Source organism: Peromyscus maniculatus, chromosome 17, assembly GCF_049852395.1.
Source record: "Peromyscus maniculatus bairdii isolate BWxNUB_F1_BW_parent chromosome 17, HU_Pman_BW_mat_3.1, whole genome shotgun sequence".
Lineage (NCBI taxonomy): Eukaryota > Metazoa > Chordata > Mammalia > Rodentia > Cricetidae > Peromyscus > Peromyscus maniculatus.
Genome location: NC_134868.1, coordinates 9,568,924 through 9,593,005, shown reverse-complemented (window position 1 = coordinate 9,593,005; position 24,082 = coordinate 9,568,924). Strand labels below are relative to the sequence as shown.

The following is a 24,082-nucleotide window of genomic DNA, read 5'->3' as shown; positions in this document are numbered from 1 at the left end:
CTCAGGGCCTTTGCGCCTGCTGTTCCCTTGGCCTGGAGTGATCAGCTCTCCCATAGTCTTCATCCCCTCTGTGTCGTTGAATGAGGGAGTCGCACTCCCCGGAGCAGTGGCTCATCGGTGCCTGTCATCGTAGCACTTGGGCAGCCAGGGCAGGAAGATCAAGTCTGGGGCTGTCTCGGTGACACACGGAGTTCAAGGGCGGCCGGGGCTGCAGGACACCCCATCTCAGTCACAGCCACCTGCAGCCTCGGTGTTGGGTGTGCGGCTCAGGGGCATAGTGTTTGCCTAGAGTAGTCAACCTCGAAGCTGCATTCTATCCCAGCACCCCAAATCAGTCGTCAGTCAAAACCACAGCCTCCTCCGAATGCTGGCGCGGCGCGTGCTCACCTTCAGGGCTGTAGCAGTCCCCAGCACCCACGGCAAGTGGCTCACAACTGCCTGCCTACCTCCAGCTCCAGGGGAGCTCACACTCCGTTGGCCCGGCACATGCAGATTCCTAAACGCAGGCATGCACGCACACAGCTGAATCTCTTTTGTAACGAGAGAAATTCACAGGGAGCAGCTGGGCATGGCGGCTCATCTCAGTAACCGCAAATACCCAGGAAGCTGGAACAGGACTGCTTCAGATCTGGGGCTAGCCTTTGCTAGAGCGAGAGAGACCCCGTCTCAAAAACAAAAAGTTGTAACTGAATACTCTTCTAGCCCAGCCTTGTGGTCCAGGCCTGTCATGTCAGCATGTGGAGAATCAAGAGTGTGGATCGCCCTCCGCTATACAGGGAATCAGAGGACAGGCTGGAACAACAAAAGACGCTATCGTATGCTAACTGAAAATGTGACTGATTCACCTCTGCCCATCTGACAGCACCAAGCTGGAGGCAGAGCCCGTACTACTGGGGCCATTGGGGCAGAGGGCAGATCCAGACTAGAACACCAGTGTACAGAGTGCTGCTACTGATGATATCATTGGGGAGGCCCTGGGGTCCTTTAATGAGGAAGAGTATACATTTTAAAAATTAATTTTATGCATCTGAGTGTTTTGCCTGTATATATGTATGCGTGTGCACCTGTACGTGCCTAATCCCCGAGGCCAGAAGAGGGCATCCGATTTCCTGGAACCCACAAGGTTTAAGGAGAGAACCGACTCCAGCACATTGTCCTGTGTCTTCCACTTGACTGTCGTGGTACAGGTGCCCACCCATAAACACACACAATAAATGTAATTTTGATGAAAGGTCCCTTCTGGACCTGAGAAACAGCTCAGTTGGTAGACTGCTAGCCTGTTATGCGTGAAGCCCTGGGTTCTGTTCTCCACGGTGCATACAGCTGGGGATGGTAGCACATGCCTATAATTCCAGCACTTGGGAGGTGGAGGGAGGAAGTGCAAAAAGCCACCACCACCCCTACCCCCCAAAAGCAAAAAACCAGATTCTCCTTCTGTCTCCTATGTGCAGAAATACAGCCACGAGCCACCAAGCCTGGACATTTAAGAATTAAGTGAAGGGAGCTGAAGAGATCATTCTCAGTTAAGAGCACCAGCTGCTCTTCCAGAGGTCCTGAGTTCAATTCCCAGCAACTTTATGGTGGCTCACAACCATCTCTAGTGAGCTCTGATGCCCTCTTCAGGCATAAAGGCATACATGCAGATAGAGCACTCGTACATAAAATAAATCTTAAAAAAAAAAAAAAAAAAAAAAGATTAAGTAAAAAACTATGAGAAGATAACTCCAGACCATGAGAAACAACCTTTACATATAGAATCATTTTTCTTTTATTAAAAATAAATTTAATGGATAAAAACGGTACATTAAAAGGAACCTCGTCACATTTCAACATGTGTATATTTGTAGTGTTTAACTATCAGGTGATAACGATCTTTTCACACACTTGTCTCCCTTTCTGGTGACAACTTCCCAAATGCTTTCCTGAAGCTTTTTGAAACAGAAAGTCCATTATCACTGTCTGTAATCACCCCACTTTGCAAACGGACAAGGTACTTTGTGTTTGCTCTCACTGTAACTTGGTGTCATTTAGTAGTCCCTTCCTCTCTCCCTTGTTCAATGTGAGGGCCTGAGATGGCTCCCCAGGTAAAAGGGCTGGCCATGCAACTGTTACCTAAACACCAAATGCAATCCTGGGACATATGATGAAGAAGAGAAGTGTCTCCTGACCGCCACACTCTATGTCTGTGGCTGTCGCACTCTCTCTCTCTCACACACACACAATTTTAAAAAATTGCTTTAAAAACCCACAAAATTTATCGAGACATAAAGGCATTTGCCTGCAATCCCAGCTACTGGAGAAGTGGGGAGTTGGGGCGAAGTGTGAGAATAACAAATTCAGGATTAGCCTGGACAACTTAACAAGACCACATCAGAATCAGACGTAGTTGATTCAGTGTGGAGCACTTTCATAGCATGCTCAAGGCCCTGAACCCAATCCCTAGTACTGGACCTGGAAGAGAGAGAGGGAGAGAGGGAGGGAGAGGGGGAGGGAGGGAGGGAGGGAGGGGAGAAGGAAATGGGGGAAGACAGAGGGTAACACTGATGATTTGATGACTAAAATGACAACCCGGGAACATTTTTCAACTTTAGAACTCTGCTATTGTTAATCCAGTTCCTTATTAATATTTAAAATGTTTCTGAGATTATAAGGAAACTAGGCTATCTTCAAATACAAATTTCAAAGGCTGGGTATCTGTGGGACAGAGGTTGGACGGTCAGGAATCCAACGTCAGCCAAGGTGAGCCTCTACTATGTATCAAGTTTGAGACTAGCCTAGACTACATAAGACCCTCTCAGATATAAAATAAATACATTCTTAAAACTCCTGTCTCTTTCTGAGGTGGGCTGGGCTGGCGATGCAAGGCTGCTAGGCCAGCCCCTTGGGAGTGCTGAGCCAGGATGGGCTGCAGAGTTCGTTGCGTCCAGCCCGGTTGACTCACCAAGACTCTCTCACAGATGGAAAGGTTGAAGTCTAGAGCTCGATGGTGGATCCTTGGCTAGGCATGGGGTTTAAGAGCAAAACTTTCGTCCGATTAAGACTTAGAGGTTTAAAAATGCATCTGTTGCCTGACATGTTGATCCATGCCTGTAAACCCAGAGTACAGGAAGCTGAGATAAGGTTGTGTACAGTAGCCAGACTGGTCAGCATATCCAGTTCCAGGCCAGTCAGGGCTAGCAAGAACTTGCCTCAAAAATAAAATAAAATAAAAATAAAAATATAATAATAATAATAATAATAATAATAATAATAATAATAATGTAGGGCTGAGAAGATCACACCTATAATCCTAGCACGAGGTAGTTTAGAGGAGCACAAATTCAAAGTTCTTCTCAGCTGTGTAACAACCTTGGGGCCAACCTGGGTTGGGGGCAAGGGAGTATTGCCCATGAGCAAACTTGTTCTAGTTAAGGCTACCCTGTGAGTTTTCACTCAGCATCTGTGGCAGAGCAGAGTCTAAGAGGTTCTGAATTATTTCCTACGTAGAAATAAGGGCAAACAGGCTCCGCAAAAGTGTCCCTGATAGTACAGATGTGAGATTTCTCAGGCATCCTATAAAAGGAGACCTCTCCCAGCTCATAGTCCAGGAAAATGCCAATGACTCTGGGCCTTGTGGCTTTCAGCTGAGAACCCTTTGGGTCTCCTGAGACCTCGAAACAGTCACCCTTCCAGACAATCCTCCAGCACCCGGGAGGGATCAAGGACTGCCTTGCCCCAGTGGACAGATTGGCTTTGCAGATCCCAACAGCCCACTCGGACTTCTCTCCTACCTTTACCGCCCAGAAATGTCTCCCAGAACTAAAATTTGGAAACCCCAATACAGCATGGCTCTTGGTAAACCTTTTTAAAAAATCAGGAACACGTTGTTTTTTCTTTGAAAATGTAACACATTTTTTATCCTCAGAAACAAGCAGGTTTTGATGGGCTGTGTCCGGGTCTAGAGTTACTTGAACTGTAAATTGCTGTACAATTTTCTGTAGCGCTGAATACTGGAGAGGAAAGTTGTATGCTTCTCTTCTTAACTGAGGTGAAAAGATGTCTGGGTTACTCAGACTCTCGTAATCCTTGTAGAAATTCTTGACTGTCGACAGCAGATCTACTTCTGAGGACTTTTTGCCCGCCAACGCGAGTTTCAGGAGACTTTTGAGTGTAGAAGTCCGTTTTTCAAATGCCTCTATGTTTTTGCTCAGTTTCTGCCTGACACCCTTCTCCTCCTCTTTTAGCCTGGAGAAAGCGGCCTGCTGTTCCCGATCTAAACACCGGTTGAGCCGCTCAAATTCAGAGTTCAGTTCACACCTCTGGGCTTCTGCCTGCTCCCTCAAGGCCTGGGTCCCACCGTCTTGAATGCGTCTTAACTCTTCAGCCTGTTTCATTTCCCTCTTCAGAAGCTTGCTTAAGCCCCAAAGCCTTTCTCTGTGGTGAGAGGCAGCCCGTGCAATGGATGTTACCTGATGGCTGTTGTGGCTCTCTGGCCCGATGCACCGGTCACACAGCAGCTGCAGATCATCTTCACAGAAGAGGGTCAAGACCTGGTTGTGCCTCTCACAGCTGGTTTTGGTCTCCTCACTCTGGCTTGCCCTGTTTTGGAACTGCTGGACCATTTTAACCATCTCCCCAAGCTGAGCATTGCTTGTGATGTTCTGCTTTTGGCAATAATGTCTACAGACGGGACAGGGCACGACTTCCCGGCCCCGGCCCCTACAGAAGTTATAGATACAAGAGTGACAGAAGTTGTGTCCACATTCTGTGGTGTCTGGTTCGGTCAGAACATCCAGACAGATGTGGCACTTGGTCTCTCCCTGGAGTCTGGCCACGTTAAATGCCCGTGACATCTGGCTGGAGAGAAAGGTCTGGACCTGGGTGGGCTGTCTTCTGAAAGTTGGCTCTGGGGTACTCTGCAGGGACAAGTGGACTCACTTGTCCTGCCGTTTTCACAGTCCCTCCTGGAATGAGCTGTGGCTCCACTGATGCCTCCCGGGCTGCCTACAGTGGTAGAAGCCTTGAGTCCTTCGTGTTTTTAAGACTCGGAGTTGCCGCTGCCAACGAGGTCCTTTGCATGGGCCCACAGCTCAAGTGGATGGCTACTCTTCTGGACTCTGGCAACTCACAGATGGGTTGAGCAAAAAGAAATTTCTTTAAAAAAAATAAATAAGAAGTTACTTCAGATGGTCCCAGGTCCCACTCAGTACCTGACTCCCGTTAAACTTAGGTGAGTGGTATCACACATCCCAGTCTGCCATTCCCAAGCCTGGAACACTGAGCTATAGCCCCTCTGACCACTTGGCACCACAGCCCATCTGTTTACCAGTCCCTCCAGCCAGGGCTGACAGAGCCCGGGGTAGACTGACAATAAACAATGCGTGAGGCAGCCTCGATTAAATGTCCCTCCCTGTAACCCGAGATCCTCTGGCTTCCACCTCCCAAGTGCTGAAATTAGAAAACTGGGGTCACAGGAGTCCTGATGGGGATCGAACTCGGGGCCTCATGGAGGCTGGGCAAACACTTTACAAACTGAGCTATATCCCTAGCCCATATATTTTTGTTGTTTGGTTTTGTTATTGTTTTGATTTGTTTTGTTTTCTTGAGCAAGGTCTCACACTGTGCAGCTCAGGCTGTCCTGGAACTCACTCTGTAGATCAGACTGGCCCTCGAATTCACAGAGAGCCCCCACGTCTGCCTCTGAGTGCTGGGCTGAAAGGTGTGTATTCAGTGTGGATCTTTTGACACAGTCTCCTCCTGTAGCAAGGGATGGCCTGGGACTCCCCCGTGTACACATACAGCCTAGGCTGGCCTTGAACTGGAAACAATGCTCTTTGTTTCCGGCTCCTAAATGCTGGGGCTACAGCCAAGTAGTATCGGGTGGGGGCTTTTGTTTTAATGTTGCCAGAGATGAAATCCAGCTTGGGGGAAGTAGGAGTTACATCCAGAATGCAGTTACATCCCAACCACCAACCAAACTTTTGGAATCGGGCAAATAAGGACAGTCTTGCTATAACCTTTCACCTTTCCCTACTCTTTCTAAAAGAAAAAAAAAATCATACCAAGTTTGATTTTCATTTTTTACATTTGTTTCTTTATAATTGAATGTACCACAGAAGACCTTATGAAATAAAACCCCAGAAGACAGATAACCTTAGAACACACACAAATTCAATAAAAATAAAGCCCTGCAGGGTGTGGTGAGATGCACCTTTAATATTAGGTAGAGATGCAGACAAAGGCCATCCTGCTTCAAGGTCCTCTTCTGATACATAGCTGAATTCGAGGCCAGCCTACCTCAAAACACTAACTGCCAGGGGGAAAAGGAGCTTGCTATCAAGCCTGATGACCTGAGTTTGATCCTAGGGACCCACATTTTGTCCTGGGACCAACACACCACATGTGTACCAGGGCACACATATACCCACCTGATCAAATAAATGTAATTAAACAGAACAAGCAAGCCTACACTTGCTTTTTCAGTGTTCACTCTGTGGTTTTCTTTTAGACAGGTTCTCACTAGCCCCTGCTTCCTTGCCTGAAGCTTACAGTGTAAACCAAGTTGGCCTCTGCCTCCACAGTGCTGATATTAAAATGCATGTCACCTGGGCTGGAGAGACGGCTTAGAGTTTAAGAGCACTGGCTGCTCTTCCTGAGGACCTAGCTTCGTTTCCCAGCACCCACACGGCAGCTCACAATTATCTGTAACTCCAGTTCCAGGGGATCCAACACCCTTCACACAGACATACAAGCAAGCAAAATACCAATGCACACACACACACAAAATCATCAAAAAAAATAAAAAAATAAAATGAAAAAACAAAAGGTATGTGTCACCATGCCCAGCCTCAGTGTTTACTATTAAAATATCACTACTTGGAGGATGTAGCTTCATAGAGGGGAAAAAATTGTAAGGGTAACCTTGGCTATTTACAGAACTTGAGGCTAACCTGGACTGCTTGAAACCCTGTCACTCCCCCAACCCAAGCAAAAAATGGTGGGTCCAAATGTAATATCAGGACTTACGAGGCAAAGGCCGAAGGATGGAAGCAAATTCAACCTTGTGTTCACATAGTGTCCCTGACCAGTCAGGCCAACAGAGGAGACCTTGTCCCCAACACCAAACCACAAAAGATGTTTAAGAAGCCCATGAGAAGAGAATACCTTCAAGTGGATAAGGTGCTTGCTTCGGAGCCTAATGATTTGAGTTCAACCCCTAGGACTCACATAAAAAAAAAGGACTCTTAGAAGTTATTCTGATTTCCATGTGTGTGCAGTCCTTAAGTCACCAAGCATGGGGAACAGGATGCTGGGGATGCAGGTCCGTGGTGGAGCCTTGGCCTAGCATGTACAAAGCTCTGGGCCCCCCATTCCAGCACCTAAGAAATTCATTGTTTGAGACAGAATTCCTCTATGTTGTCCCAATCTCATGCAACTCCTTGCATAGCCCAGGCTTGTCTGGATGCTGGGATTACAGGCAGATGGCCCCCAGTCCACTTGATATATTACCTCACATCCTCCCGAAGAGTCAGGGGAGGCCTTCCTAACCAAACAGAAGTAGTAACAGCAGAATGTGGGCATGCTGCTTCTGCCCCAAGCTGGACCTGGCTCCCCAGCTCCTTTCTGTTCTCCCCCAGTTCAGATGTCATTCATCCAGGTTCCCCTTTTATCCCTGAGGTGGAATCATCAGTGTGCTGGCTAGTTTTATGTCAATGTAGCACAAGCTAGAGTCGTCAGAAAGGAGGGGGCCTCAATTGAGAAAATGCCTCCATAAGATCCAGCTGTAAGGCATTTTCTTAATTAGTGATGGGTGGGAGAGGGCCCAGACCATGATGGGTGGTGCCATCCCTGGGCAGGTGGGTCCTGGATTCTATCAGAAAGCAGGTTGAGCAAGCCATGAGGTCAAGTAAGCAGCACTCCTCCATGACCCCTGCATCGGCTCCTGCCTCCAGGTTCCTGCCCCATGTGAGTTCCTGTCCTGACTTCCTTCAATGATGAATTGTGATATGGAAGCATAAGTCAAATAAACCCTTTCCTCCCCAAGTTGCTTTTGGCCATGGTTTATTAGAGCGACAGAAACCCTAAGATAATTAGACATCCATTTTGTCAAAAATAACCCTCTCTGTGTTCAGATCTGTTTCTTCACTAACTATCCAAACAGCAATAGATCCTGTCTCATCGTCAAATTCATAAGCAATCAGTTCAAGGCCTGACTTCTGGTAGGCACCAGTTCAACATGTCTTAACCTAGCATGGTCACCATGATCATACAGGCCTGGAAAGCCAGTACTTGGGAGACTGAGGCAGGGGGGATCATAAGCTTGAACACAACTAGGCTGTCTCAAAACTAAATGGTTGAATACAAATTTGTTGAATTTGACTTGGTGAATTAGGTTTTTGCGTTCTATGGGTTGTGTGACCTAGGACAAGTCACTAGCTTCTTACAGGCTTTATTCTGCCCTTTGTAGGTGACCAGAACAATTACACTCAGAGAAACGAAGAATCGAGAATGTTCAGGCTCTGCGGACATTAGCACCGTATCCATAAGCACCATTACTAGGACTCTGATCAAACCCCCAACCCGTCTCTCCTCCCAGCTTCGAACAGAAACCATGCCTCTCTGTAACATCTGGGAAGAGGGTTCTAGACTCACTTCACAGCACCCCCAAGTCTGCCAGATGCAGTCATTAGTCCTTTCTGACCCCATGAGGATGTCTTTTCAGTAACGTGATGCCGAAAGCCGCAACAGAGAGCGTAAGATTGAAAGAGCCCGATCTGTTCAGGTTCCCTGGAGAGGCAGAGCTCCCCCTTGACACAGAGGAACCTCAGAAAACCCCAGGTCCTATTTCAACCCGGCCTCCACCTCCCACTTCACCTCAGCTCCCCGCTTGCTTTGAGCAATCGGCTCTGGGCAGCCTCTCTCGGCAGCAGAAGCTATGCCCGGGGCTTTCCACACACATTTGTGCCCAAGAGACCAGCAGGGAAAACTGCACCCAGACGAAAGCAGGGTTTCCTGGGCGTGGGAGGCAGGGAATAAAGAAGTTGGTGAGTTTTCTTCTAGGAGTTCTTGTCTAACCTAGAAGTTGTGTTCTTCCAACCCCACTAGGATTACAGGCAGGTTTATGCAATGCCGGGAATCAAACCGTGGCTTCTTCTATAGGTACACGCTGCTAGGCAAGCATTTTACCAATTGAGGTGCATCCCTCTAAGAAATAAACGTGCTGCATGCCTTTAATCCCAGCAGAAGGCAGATCCCCGAGTTCCAGAATGTCCAGGGCTACACAGAGAAACCCTGTCTTGGGGAGGGGGTAGGATGTAAATGCTAAAGCCAGGCATGGTGGCCCACAACTTTAATCCCAGCCCTCGGGAGGCAGAGACAGGAGGATCTCTGTGAGTTCAAGGCTCTAGGCCATCTAGAGCTATGTAGTGAGACCCTCTCTCAGAACAAACAAGTGTTAAGTGTTAATAGTAAAACCAGCAATTGGGAGCTGCTTTTGTGGAGGGCCCTGAGTCCTCCTTTGAGGGCATAGGTATGTAAATGAAGAAAAGGAAGTTGCCTTCTCTATCTTCCTTTTCTATCTGTCTGTCCTTTTTTTTTTTTTTTTTTTTTTTTTTTTTTGGCTCAGGGCATAAATATAAATCTTTGCTCTAAACGTGCAAAGATCACCTTGGATGCCAGGAAGAACAAACCCAAGACAGAAGCCCCCCAACTCACACACATGCCACATGAGGACCATACCTTTCATGAAGGTGAGGCTGCACCCTGGAGCTTGAGTGATCATCTTCCAAGAGCCAGATTCGATCCCTCAAGAGCGACAGTGAGGAGGGCCTGTGACCATATCACGCAACCAAGGCTGAGATGAACCATCCAGACGCACTTCAGCCAGGACCAATAAATTAGAATGCCTGTGCCCCACCCTAATTTTGCCAGTACTTAAACCTGGAGCTCACACCCCCGGGTGATGAGCCAGCACTTTGCCAACTCAGTTATATGCTCAGACCCACGTAGTGGAGTTAATTTATTGAGCCTTGTAGCAGAAGGATGGCCTTGAAATCTGGATTCTTCTGCCTCCACCTTTCTAGGAACTGGAGTTAAACTCTACCACCCCCGGCTTCAATCTCCATCCCTATTCTTCAGCTTTACTGGTCTCTTTCATTTGTATATGGTGGACACTTAGTGGGACCAGCCTGCTGGGCCTTCCTAGGTCAGGTTTTTCTTCTGAAAACCTAGGTGGCAACAGCTGAACATTTCTCTCTAGCTGGGATTGTTCAAGCAGTCAGACTGTTTGCACCTGTGTGCTGAAGGGGGTCTTGTTTACACCTGTAGCTGACATCGCCACATTCACAGTTCCAGAAACAAAATCAAGGTTCATCATGGAGCTCAAGACCGCACTTGCTCCCCCCTCACCGGCTCATTCACCACCACCACCCCTGCTCCGCCCCCGCCCCCCTCGCTTCCCGGAGCAGCATTGGCCTCTGAGCTCTAGCAAAACTCCTTAGCTGTTAGGCATCTGTCCATGGCCTCATTCCTTTACTCAAGAGCCCGGTGGGCCCCTCCACACTGTCCTTAAAAGTCACACCCTTCTCCAAGGACACGTGGGTTGACTGACTGACCCCCCGCCCCCCATGGCATGTGTCACTGTGGGGAGTGTACTTGGCTTCATTTAGGTTCTACTGAGGCACCGGCAGATCACAGATCACTAGCCCGGGGCAGACCTTATGAAGGAAGGAGAACATAAGAGGTAGGGACGGGAAGAGGTGTCTCTTCCAGAGAGGCTGAGTGAGGGGCAAGTTCACAGATCTAGCCGACCTCAGATGTAAAACATTTGGAGGAAGCTAGGCTTGACGTTTATGCTGTAGAATCCCAGTGCTCAGCAGGCTGAGGCAGCAGTCCTGCTGAGAGGCCCAGGCCAGTGTGGCGACCAACCTCAGAAGAACAAAAACAGAAGCAAGGAAAACATGTGGAGGCGTGTAAAGTCACAGGCTCCTCACATGTGCTTTATTGGCAGGCTGGCTCTGACTTTCCTGTCATTTACATTGCATTTGTTATTAGAAGTCATGTTGAAATGTCTTAGAAGGTTGTTAGACAATCTACGCAAATCCTTCCTTTGTGTAGCCGACCTGACTTCGAGCTCCGGCTCTTCCCACTTGCTGGGATAGAAACCCTGGCTTCACGCCTCTTTCACTCTGTCATTTTACCCAAGGGCCTCGTGGATCCACAGATCTGAGTACTGGGGGGAGGTCCTGCACTCAATTCCTTGGGAACCCCTCTAGATCACTCTAGATCTCACAGTCTGGAAGTGGCTTCTCGGTTCTTCGTGGAAGCCCAGAATACTAACCTCCATAACCCGTAGCTAACAGAAATGACTGGTCACCTGCCTCTTACATCAGTCAGTGTTGAGTGATTCTCCCCCACCCCCACCCCTATGTCACCGACTCTGGTTAGTTCCAGCTCATTCCTCTCTAAACTTCCTCATTTCCTTTTAAAACATCTTATCACAGAAATCACTGCCGTGAAGCGTACTTGTAATTCCAGCTGCTCGGGAGACAGGAAGATCCTTAGTTCAAGGAGAGAGAGAGAGAGAGGCAGCTTGTTTCCGAAATGAAACAAGGGTGGGATCGATGACTCAGTGAATAAAGACGCTCACCAGCAAAGCCTGATGGAGGCATCTGATCCCGGGAACGCACATCAAGGTGAAGGAAAGAACTGCCTCCACGAGACTGGCTTTGAACTCATGATAACTTAGATCAGCATGTGCTTAAGAGTATGCCACAAAATGTTCATGGGCAAACATTAGCTAGACCATGGAATCTATCTGAACGATAAACAGGAGCTCTGCATATCTTGAAATGTTCTGTAAATTTATTTTGCTTAATTTTTAAACAAATAATTTTATAGAAAGAAGCACAATGTGGTCTCACTGTCTTTAGCTAACAGATCATTTCGGAGACACAAGGCTGAAAATGCACAAATTTCTCTCTCGTCTTTTACTTATTTATTTTTAACTTTCTTGCTGTGTAGCCTGTGCTAGCCTAGTAATCAAAATCCTGCTGCCTCAGCCTTTGGAGTACTAAAGGTCACAGCGATGAGTCACTGTGGCTGGCCTGGCTGTGGATGTACCGGTAGAAATGTCTGCAGAGCCCAGACTCAACGGTGAGAGATGAGCCCGTGTTGGGATGACGGATGATGGGACTGGCTTTAGAGAAAAAGTGGCCTCTCTCTCTCTCCCTTTCTTTTTGGGTGCGTCGGGGGAAGGGGACAGATGGGTCTCATGTCTTCTGGGCAGACCTAGAGTTTACGTACTTCAGGATGACCTTGACCTTCCTTCCAGTCCTCCTGCTCCATCTGTCTATTGCTGAGATTATGCGCATGCACCATCACATCTGTCTGATGGATCGCTAGAGACTGAACCCAGTGTCTCCTGAGTGCTAGACAAGCACATTACCAAACGCTCCACATCCTCAGCACCCAAACCACTGTTTAGCTACACGTATTTCAAACACCTGATACCTTAGAATTCCTTCACACATCAGCTGGATACCTATAATTTAATTCATTTTGACACTACCAGGAAAAAGTTAGATCCCACCAAGAACGCAGACCCAGAAGAGCCCCACTAGGGATGTTCATTATAAATCCACACCTCTTATGCTGACCAACCAGCTATATGTCATCTGTGGGTTTTGGTGATCTCCTACTGTGTAACTTCTAGGACAGACACTCGTGGGGGTTACGTTAGCAGCGGTGAGGCCTGTCTTAGCTAGGGAATCACTTCACTTACACTTCCTGGGTCATGATACAGGTCACTGGAGTTAGCACAGAGCTTTATTTACTGATCCATGTCACTTTTTTTTTGTCTGTTTGAAACAGTCACCCAGGCTGACCTGGAACTCTGAGCGATCTTCCTCCCTCGACCTCCCGAGTGCCAGGGCAGGATGCCTGCGCTGCCCTACCTGGCCTTTCGTTCTGCTTCTGATCTATGTCCATGGGTCCTAGTTCCCTTAAAAATATCAACAACAGGCAGACCTGTCTGTGGTGAATGACTAGGAGGTGGTGAGAGGGAATGTTCATGTTTTGTCTTCTGTCCCAGATGGTGGGTGTGTTAACTTTTCCCGATGGGAAGTGAACTGATACATCTTCAACCCAGACAGGCAAAGAATTCATCTTACCCAAGTCTTGCTTAGAAAACCAATTAGTCGGATGGGAGTTATAGGCAGAGCACATGCAACCCATGAGCAAATACACCACCAAAAAGAATAAGTCAACCAAAAAAAAAAAAAAAAAAGCTGGGTGGCGGCGGCGGCGCATGCCTTTAATCCCAGCACTTGGGAGGCAGAGGCAGGCGGATCTCTGTGAGTTCGAGGCCAGCCTGGGCTACCAAGTGAGTTCCAGGAAAGGCGCAAAGCTACACAGAGAAACCCTGTCTTGAAAAACAAAAACAAAACAAAAGAATAAGTCATCATTCCAGCAACGGTTAATCACTGGTAGACACCGGAATGCAGCAGGGTCTCGTGGGTTTACAGAGTTGCCCTGAGGTTTTCATGTGACCACGTGAGTCCCCGCCCCCACCAAGAGAGAACATTCATGGGCTGTGTCTTATGGTCTCCTGGAGGTAACCCTGATTGCTTTGATTTTCACACAGCAATGGCCACATCATGCTTAAAGGCCACTTTCACAGTATTGCATGCTGGGGTGTTTTGTATAGATCAATTTGTGAACACAAAATACATTATGTGCTTTAACTTTTTTACATTTTATTTATGTGTATGTCTGTGAGTATGTGCAGGAGTGGTGCAGATACCTTCGGAGGCCAAAGGTTGTCTTCTATGATCTGTACATGCACAACATGGAATGTGTGTGCCCTCATACCACACACATTTATATGAGACCCTGCATGAAACAATGCTCCAGGCACAAGTCTGGGTGGAGGTTGGACTGGAACAAGCCATGCATGATGATTCATGTAATCTCAGCAAATGGGAGTCAGAGGCAGGAGGGTCATCACATGCTCAAGGCCAGCCTGGCCTACAGAGCAAATCCAAACTTGCTACACTTGTAACTCTAGTAAGACCTGATCTAAGAAAAAAAAAGTGTTCATGTGTGTGCGTGCATTTGTTTTATCTTTTTGAGTCACAAGAACATTAGAGCTTAAAAGAAAAGCTTGGGGAACAGGTGAGATGTAAATCATGGATGACTACCTGGAGGAGGCAAATGGAGGCAAGAAAGAAGCCACATCACTGAAGCTATCGTGAAGATCAGATTCATGGCTGGCAAGCAGCCAAATAATGGGGAGGGACATTTTAAAAATCAGCATAAGGAAGCCCAAAACATTGGAAGGGCTGGGGGAGGATCCAAACTATTAGGGAAAGCTTGCTTACAATATAGAAGAAATGAAGTTACACTTTTCTGAATAATTCAGAAAATTGGACAGACTTACAACCCTATAGTCTTGTAAGCTTTCACCTGTGTATAGTTTTTTTTTTTTTTTTTAAGAAGAGGAGTTAAGGTTTAATTAAGATATTTTAAGGGACCCGAAAGATGGTTTGGTGGTTAAGAATGCTCACTGCTCTTCCAGGAGGACTCCAATTTGGTTCCCAGCACCTTCCTCTGGTGGCTCATACTCGCCTGTAATTACAGCTCCAGAGGATCTGCCACACACGTCTACTAGGCTCTATACACACACAGGTGCACACACCCAAACACACATTCATGCACATGGACACACACACATAGTGTTAAAAGGCACTCAGAAGTGACACAGACTTCTCAAGGAAGTCAGATAACATAAGACATGCCAAGTTTGGTTTTGAGCCCCTGAAATGAGAGGTGTCCATATAAACTTCTTGTTTTCAGACAGCATCTTCTGTGTATCCCAGGCTGTGCTGGAACTTGCAGCAATCCCCCTGCTTCTGTCTAAGTGCTGGATTTAGATGTGGCGGCAGCATGTCCAACCCATATGCTTGCCACAAATTTTTTTTTTTTTTTTTTTTTTTTGGTTTTTTGAGACCACGTTTCTCTGTGTAGCCTTGGCTGTTCTGGAATTTGCTTTGTTGACCAGCAGGCTGGCCTCGAACTCACAGAGATCCACCTGCCTCTGCCTCCTGAGTGCTGGGATTTAAGGTGTGCGCCACCACTGCCCAGCACAAATACATTTCTTAATATTTACCTATGAGGTAAATATGGACAGAAAACAAGAGCCTGACATATTTGCCCTTTTTTAAAATTGTACTTTTATTTAGCTTCCTATGTAGACCAAGCTGGCCTCTAACTCAGAAATCTACTTGCCTCTGCTTCCCAGACGCTGGCATGTTTGTCTCTTTAATAAACATTTCCCCCCCATCAAAGTCTTACATATGTATCGAGACATGAAGAATTCATTTGACCACAGCTAATTTATCACGGAAGACCTGAGTCTGAGGTCACCACCAAAGTTCATCAGGTACCAGAATTACCAACACTTTCTGACATACTTCACTCTCCAACTGCAGGATCGAAATATTTATCCAAACAATTACAAGTGGGTTTTCTATCTCTTTTTTTGGAGACTGGGTCTCACGTAGCCCAGGATGACTTGGAACTGGCTGTGTGTCTGAGGACGGTCTCCAACTTTGGATCCTCCTGCCTCCAACTCCCTGAGTGCTGGGAATAGAGGCTTTTTATTTTTTTGTAGGTATTGTATTTTATAGGGTGTTGCTCTATAGCCCAGATTGGTCTGTAACCCACAATCCTCTTGCCTCTGCTTCTGAAGCACTGGGATTATGGGCCTGTACCACCACAGGCTAACCGAAGCTTAAGAGACGGCTCAGTTGTTAAAGAGCCGGCTTCGAAAGCACAAGGAGCAGAGTTCAATCTCTAGAAGACACATAAAAATGACAGGTATTGTAGTCCACATCTGTCATCCCAAAGCTGGGAAGGGAGAGACAGTGTACCTGGGACTCGTTGGCTAGCCACTCTAGTCTAACTATGCAAGCAGCTGCAGACCAGTAAGTGCCTCAAAGGAGGTGAACAGAATCACTGGGGATGACAGCTGAGGTTGTCCTCTGGCTTCTACAAGCACGCACACACGTATAAGCGCACATCCCCCCGACCCCCCACCGACCCGCAGTAAAAACCTACTTCAGAGAACAAAATATGGGGAAAGAAGAGGCCCTGACTGAACCAGTTAGGGCAAGAAAACAGTGACGCAAGTGAGAGATGCTGCTGCCTCATCTGGGAGACAAACGGAGGATGAAATGGACTGGCCTATGGGGACGGAGGTTTCACTCACTGAAATAATCACTGTAAGTTAAGATGCGAGAGGAGTGCATGCCCTGTGTGAGCATGAGCGACAGAGAAGATGGGTTAAAAACAACCAACAGGAGCTAGGGTGTAGCTCAGGCATAGAGTGCTTGGCTACCTGGTGCCCTGGGTCCAATCCTCAGTACAGGGGGTAGAAAACAAGAGGTCAAAGTTTTGTTAGGTTAGATGGCATCCCAGCACTTAGGACGCTGAGGAGAGTGCTTCAAGTTGGCCAAACTAGCTACAGAGGGAGAGCCTGTCTCAAAAATAAAAGGCTGGTAAGGTGGTTCAGAGGGCAAAGGCACCTGCCATCAGGTCTGAAGACCTGAGTTTGCTATCTAGAACGGTTTTGGGGAGGAGAGACCCAACCCCCCCTCCCCGGAAATGAATTCTCTGACCACCCGAGTGTGCTGTGACGTTCTGCAAGCCCCAATGCACAAATAAATGTAAAATAAAAACAACTCTCGTGTGCACATGCCTCTTCTCCCAGAGATTAAGAGGCAAAGGCAGGAAAATCAGGAGGTCAAGGTCATCATCAACCATTAGTGAGTTAGATGCCAATGTCTTAGCTATATGAAACTGTCTCCAAAACAGACAAAATGAAACAGAAGGCTAGGGAGATGACCCAGTGAGAACAGTGCTCACTCTGATCCCCAGAGCTGACATAGAGTCAGCCAGTAATGTGAATCTGTAATCCCGGGAGATAGGAGGCAGACAGGATTCCCAGAAACTCACCAAACAAGAGACCCCCCCCCCCCCCCACACACACCTCAAACAAGGAAGAAGGTGGTCCTTTCCACTCTGCATATGCACAGCAGCACATCCTTGCCCGTCCTCCCACACAAGAACACACACACACACATCGTATGTACATACCAAAAAGTAAAAAGGGAGGTGTAGCCATCTACTTCAGACAGCCTGATCTTAGAAAAAAAAATTTTTAAAAAGGACGACAACTAACTCATTCTACAACTTCCAGGAAGCTGACAGGTCCTAGGCTGGTCATGGCTTCCTGTTGTCTGTCTTCCTGTGGCTACTTCAATCTCCCACACGCTTTGATGGGCAGGTGTGTGTCATACTTGTGGCAACCACCATGTCTCTTAGAGTTACTGAAAACAACAGAGAACAATGCAGTCTGGTTTTCAGTGGCTAAATTTAGAAGATGTGTTTTTGTTCATTTTGTTTACTTATGAGCTTAAATACACTGGCTAAATTAACTTAAGAACTAAGACCCTTCGTCTGTACTAGCCCGAGATTTTAAGAGGTTCAGAATCTGTTTCTGTACAGAAATAAGGCCAAACGGTGCTGGTAAAAGAATTAGTGAAAGTGTAGAGAAGAGACCTGTCGTTCATATTATAGAAGGAGAGCTCACCCAATTCATAATCCAAAAAGATGCCGATCACGCTGGGCGGCACCACGGGCAGAAGCTCCGTTCTTTCAGGCCCATACGTGACATAGCCGCTCTCACTGTGTCTTCCAATTGCCCAGAAGCCCTCAGCAACCGAGGGCTGATTGCTCCAGTCCCCAGGAAGGCAGTCTTGACACACCCCCAGTGTCCACATGGGCTTGTTTCCCACTTTTACCTCCCAGTAACAACGACCCGAATGAAATCCTTGACACCCCAGGAGAGCGGGCCAGAGGCGAAATCTCCGAGGGCTAACACTAACATGTTCTCCTTGTCTTGCTTCTCCATAAAACACAGATTTCCCATCCTTAGAAATAACAAGCTGAGGGTGTGCTGTGTCAAGATCAAAAGTCACATCTATTTGAAATTGCTTGATGATTCTGTCCAGGCCAGAATACTGCGGAGGGAGACTGAGACCATATTGCTTTGCCCTGAATGACCAGGGTTCGGGGCGCCTCAGGTGTTTTAAGCTGTGGTAGGTTCTCGGAACACAAGTCAGGAGTGTGACATCTGACTGAACATCCTCGGCCTCCGCTTTCTTCAACAGATCTTCTAATGTGGAAATATGGTCTGACAGAGCCCCAACGTATTTCTTCAGTTCTGACAAAGCCACCAACTCCTCAATATGTATCTTGTTTACAAGCGCCTCGTGCTCATTCCGCAGAAACAGTTTGACTTGCTCAAATTCAACACTTATCTCTTTGTTTTTATTCCTAAACTTCTTCCTTAGTTCAAGAGCTCTTCTGTGCTGCTGAGCCAGTACTTTTTCGGCCTCTTTCACTTTGCATTGCAAAGGCTCAATGTGGCCTTCTAGAATTCTCCTGTGTTGAGAGGCAGCTCTCTTCACAGGGCAGGTGTGATGTGTCTCGTGTTCTTCGGAGAAGCTACACTGGATACATAAGACTTCCAGATCCTGCGCACAGAACAGGGCCAGAGGCTGATTGTGCTTCTGACACACGGTGCATTTTTCCGGCTTCCTATGTTTCCTCTGGGTCCTCTGCAGGTCTTTAATGATATCGACCAAGTTCTGGATCTGGGGGTTCTTGTAGAATCTTCTCTGTGGAAAGCTAATCTGGCAGACAGGGCAGGGGAAGGTGTCATTTAGACCTTTCCAGAACAAACAGATGCAGGACAGGCAGAAGTTGTGCCCACAGGGAATGGTCACTGCGTTTTTAAAAAGATCGAAGCAAAGGAAACAGGCACACTTGTCCTGCAAGTCTACAAGGGCTGTGGAGAAAGCCATTGGCCTGTAAGCGAAGTCAGCGGAGAAGGTCTCTTAGCAGGGCTTGCCTCCCAGGAACTCAAGACACTGTGAGCCGTGGGTGTCCTCCCAAGTCTTTGCAGAATGACCAGCTGCAGGTTTTCACTGGCCTGGTAGGGTGATGGTCGTCAGGGACATTTAACCAAAGTGCCTTAAGGCAGTTCAGAAGTTGAGAGGAATTCAAAGCCTGTCGCTGTCTCAGAGGCTAAGGCGTGAGCGTTCGAAAGCACTCACAGGGGTGATGAACCTCACACTCCTGTGGATGAGGAAAAACATGGTTTTAATTTGTTTTTTTTATAATTTTCAATTATGTGCATGTAAACATTAGTGCAGGTGCCCAGGGAGGCCAGCGGCATTGGATCTCCCTGGAGCTAGAGTTTTAGACGGTTGTGAGGCCAACAAAGCATGCCCAGATGGGAAGAGGAGAGACAGCAAGATGGGTAAATGGGTCAAGGTACCTGAGGCCAACCATGATGGCCTGAGGTCTATCCCCAGAACCCCATGATGGAAAGAAGGAACGAGTCTATAAACTGTTGCCCAGCTACCACGTGTGGGCTATGGTATGCACTTGGGTACACACACACACACACACACACACCAAAAACACTACTTAAATAAAGATAGGAGGGAACCAACTCCTTAAAGTTGTCCTCTGACCTCCAAATGCATCCACACACATTATGCGTGGACCAGCATGTAAACATTATGTGTGTGTGTGTGTGTGTGTGTGTGTGTGTGTGTGTGTGTGTATGACTATTTTGGAGAAATCTACACCCATGCTCTTGGTGGCTTTGCTTTCTTCCTGAACACATCTTTCCTCCCCTTAACATTAAAAAAGAAAATCTATATTTAAAAAAAAAAAAAACCCAAACCTCAAGGCCAAGGTTGAAGCTTAGCAGATTGAGTGCTCACTCTGCAGGCTGGATTTGATCTGGATTTGATCCCAAGTACAGCATATATGCGTAAACACCTGTAATTGCAGCACTTGGAGTGGGAGCTAAGGGATGGTAAATCAAAGGCCAGCCCGGGCTAAACTGAGAGAACTTGTCTCAAAGTAAAGCAAAATACAACTCACTACATCACCAACCAACCAACCAACCAACCAACCAACCACAGTCCACAGTTCATGGTCATTCTAGACTACATAGGGAATTTGGGGTCAGCTTGCGATACATGACACCTTGCCTCAAAAATAGACAGAAAGACAGACAGGTTGCGATACTAGCTGGCATTGATGATACTGAAATACTGGGCTCACTGTCATTTTAGGTACTCACACATTTCTGTGCAGACTTCAAAATTATATTGAGTCTGGCGGCGGTGGCACACGCCTTTAATCCTGGCACTTGGGAGGCAGAGGCAGGCAGATCTCTGAGTTCAAGGCCAGTCTGGTCTACTGAGCAACTTCCCAGACAGCCAAGGCTACACAGAGAAACCCTGTCTTGAAAAACCTAAAAAACAAAACAAAGCCAACAAACAAAACAACTAGAATGTCCAGTTCATGCTGTAAATTCTTGTCTATACAGCCCAACATTTCTAACAGCTTCCTTTCATGCCCAACACTCTAGATGCAGAGACAGGCAGATTCCCCTGAGTTCCAGGCCAGCCAGGATACTAAGTGTGATATGGTCTCAAAAACAAGACCAACCACCTACTCCACCACCCAGGCCCACCGAGGCCATCATCCTCCACCTAACCAGCTGGCACTGGTACCATCAGCAACCTCTAGAGGCACAGGTTCCACCTACAGCAGCTGGAAGAATAGCAGCCCCTATAGGCACAAGTACCACTTACACCGTTTGGAAGAACAGACCCACTCCGCTGCACAATCCCAGCTACCCCAGCATCCTCCCTGTGAGCAGCCCTTTCAAACATCAGCAGACCCCATAGACACAAGCATCCCACACACCAGTTGGAAGAACAGGCACAGGCAAAATCTACACCAGTTGGAAGAACAGACCCCATGGGCACAAGTAAAGCCCAGACCAGCCATAAGAACAGGATGATACGCTGGGTCTGGCCACTCAAACCCCCACAACCCCTAGCTGAGATGACCCCTACTCAACCAGACAACAGGCCAATCACCAGAATCCTTGGCCATTCAGGACAAAAGACAGTAAAGGGAACAGACAATAAAGGAACAAAATACTCAACCAACAAGACATCAACACCTGTACCTATAATTATCCCAAACCCAGATGGGTAAATGACAGTGTAAGAATACATTCAACAACATAAAGGGTAATATGGCACCAACAGAACCCAATGGTCCTACAACAGCAAGACCAGAACATCCCAATGCAGATGAAGCAGAAGAATACGACCTTAAAATAAACTTTACAAAGATGATAGAGGCCCTTAAAGAGGAAATGAAAATTTTCCTTAAAGAAATCAAGGAAAAATCAAAGAAATTTGGAAGAAACCAATAAATCCCTTAAAGAAAGCCAAGAAAAAAACAAACAGGTGAAGGACTTTCAAAACTTGAAAACTGAAATAGTGGCAATAAAAAAAAAAAAACACAAACCAAGAGAATTCTAGAAATGGAAACTATGGGCAAACGAACACAACAGAATACAAGAGATGGAAGAGAGAATCTCAGGCACTGAAGATACAATCGGGGGAATAGCTTCAACAGTCAAAGAAAATGTTAAATCCAACAAATCCTTAACACAAAACACCCAGGAAATCTGGGACACCATGAAAAGACCAAACCTGAGGATAGCAGGAATAGGCGAATTCTAGCTCAAAAGCACAAAAAATATATTCAACAAAATCATAGAATAAAACTTGCCCAACCTAAAGAAAGACATGCCTATGAAGGTACAAAAAGCTTACAGAACACCAAATAGACTGAACAAAAAAAAAAAAAAAAACCACAAAGTCCCCTTGCCACATAAAAAGAAAATACTAAACATACAGAATAAAGAAAAAAAATATTAAGAACTGCAAAGGAAAAAGGCCAAGTAACATATAAAGGGAGACCCATCAGAATAACACCTGACCACATATATTATTAAAAATGGGCTACAGTCTAAAGAGAATTCTCCACAGAAAAATCTCAATTGGCCAAAAGAAATTTAAGGAATTGCTCAACATCCTTAGCTATCAGGGAAATGTAAATCAAAATGACTCTGAGATACCATCTTACACCTGTCAGAATAGCTAAGATAAAAAACACTGATAACAGCTTAAGTTGGGAAGGATGTGGAGCAAGGGGAACACTACTCCACTGCTGGTGCGAGTGCAAACTTATACAGCACTTTGGAAATCAGTATGGTGGTTTCTCAGAAAATTGGGAATCAATCTCCCTCAAGACCCAGCTATACCACTTTTAGGCATATAGCCAAAGGATGCTCAATCATACCACAAGGACACTTGCTCAAGTATGTTCATAGTAGTGTTATTCGTAATAGCCAGAACCTGGAAACAATCTAGATGTTCCTCAACTGAAGAATGGATAAAGAAAATGTGGTACATATACACAATGGAGTACTACTCAGCAGTAAAAAAAACAACAACAACAACAACAAAAAAAAAAAAACCAATGACATTATGAAATTTACAGGCAAATGGATGGAAAAAAATCATCCTGAGTGAGGTAACCCAGACTAAGAAAGACAAACACATTATATACTCACTCATAAGTGCATACTAGATGTAAAGCAAAGGGTAACCAGGCTACAATCCACAGCCCTAGAGAAAGTAGGTAACAAGGAGGACCCTAAGAGGGATGCATGGATTGCCCTGGGAAGGAGAAATAGATGAGATCTCTTGGGTAAACTAGGGGCAGGACAGAAGGGGAGACCAACAAAAGAGATATCTTGATAAAGGGGACCATTTCGGGGTTAGGGAGAAACCTGGTGCTAGGGAAATTCCAGGAATCCACAAGGATGACCCCAGCTAAGACTCCTAGCAATAGTGGAGAGGGTGCCTGAACTGGCCTTCCACTATAGGAGGTGTGGGGAAACTGTGGCTCAGGTAGGCAAAATAAATTTTAAAATTTAATTAAAAACAACAACAACAACAACAACAGAAAACCAACCAACCAGCTAAAAAGGGTGTATTAATTTGGACAGGCTGGGCAACGAGATGGCTGAGTGAGTAAAGGTGTTTTCAGGCAGATGATGAACAGGACCACCTGAATTCAATCCCCAAGACCCACCAGAAAGCTCTTAGGAGAAACTCTACAAAGATGTCTTTTGACCCCCACCCCCATATGCCCATACCCCACCCGCCCCCACACACATCTCACAGATACAATAATAACGTGGTTTTGTTTTGTTTTTAAAGTTGTACAGGCTAGCCTTGAATTCATTATGTGTAATTCAAGCAGGCCTTAAACTTTGGATCCTCTTGCCTCAGCTTCCCAAGGAGTTGGGATCTGACCTGTAGGCCTGCACAAGGATCCAGAAGCCATCGTGTCTTTTTTGATGAATTAACAATTACTTCTGAGACCAAGTCTCACTATGTATTCCTGGCTGGCCTGAAACTTGTTATGCAGACTAGGCTGGCCTCCAACTTCCAGAGATACATTGCCTCTGCCTCCAAGGGGTGGGATATAAGGCATGGGCCACCATGTTCGATTTGATTCCGTTTTTCTTAAAAGAGGCTTCAGAATATCTAAAGAGACCACACAGCACACAATTTGCGCTCCTATGGTTTCCACGCTTAGCTATGCCCCCATCCACCCCAGTTTACCTGTACCGGGCACGGGCACGCGGGCAGCCCTACAACCAGGCAGAGCACAGGGCAGAACGCACAGACCTGTCAATTGCAGAGAGATTAGATATCTGGAAGTGGGAGGGGAAAGGACCCGCGCATGCCCAAATGGTCCTGGATGAAGGGGAGCACCTGTTTTGATGACGAGGTCCTTGTTTGCATTAACAACCCCCGCCCCCACTTAAAGAAAATAGTTGTCTTCTGGTCCCCGCAAGCATCATGGTATGTACCTGCCCACACGCGTGACTCACACAAGCAGGATAACCAAGTTTTTTGTTTTGTTGAAATAATTCTGTAGCTCAGGCAGGCTCTTACCCTTTAGATTTCCCTGCCTCAGCTTACCCACTAGGGATACGTGGCTCTGAAACACGGATCAAAAGATGATCCTGTGTTTCTTTTCTTAATACTTTAAATTTTATTTTTGTGTATGGGGTAGTTTC

The 24,082-nt window shown here is 46.6% G+C and overlaps 2 protein-coding genes across 2 annotated transcripts; both read right to left on the bottom strand.

Moving 5' to 3' along the window:
- Positions 1-3,428: 3,428 nt before the first annotated feature.
- Trim75 (tripartite motif containing 75) lies at positions 3,429-4,931 on the bottom strand. Its single transcript, XM_006987560.4, has one exon. It carries the CDS (start codon positions 4,830-4,832, stop codon positions 3,429-3,431), a length of 1,404 nt encoding a protein of 467 aa, XP_006987622.1. The 5' UTR covers positions 4,833-4,931.
- Positions 4,932-17,501: 12,570 nt separating this feature from the next.
- Positions 17,502-18,905, bottom strand: LOC102906544 (E3 SUMO-protein ligase TRIM60). Its single transcript, XM_016006059.3, has one exon. The coding sequence runs from the start codon at positions 18,903-18,905 to the stop codon at positions 17,502-17,504; it is 1,404 nt and encodes a 467-aa protein (XP_015861545.1).
- Between the last annotated feature and the right edge of the window lie 5,177 nt (positions 18,906-24,082).

Bases quoted from the DNA above. Each gene is read 5' to 3' on its own strand.
- Trim75 (XM_006987560.4), bottom strand. From the start codon at position 4,832: ATGTCACGGGCATTTAACGTGGCCAGACTCCAGGGAGAGACCAAGTGC.
- LOC102906544 (XM_016006059.3), bottom strand. From the start codon at position 18,905: ATGGCTTTCTCCACAGCCCTTGTAGACTTGCAGGACAAGTGTGCCTGT.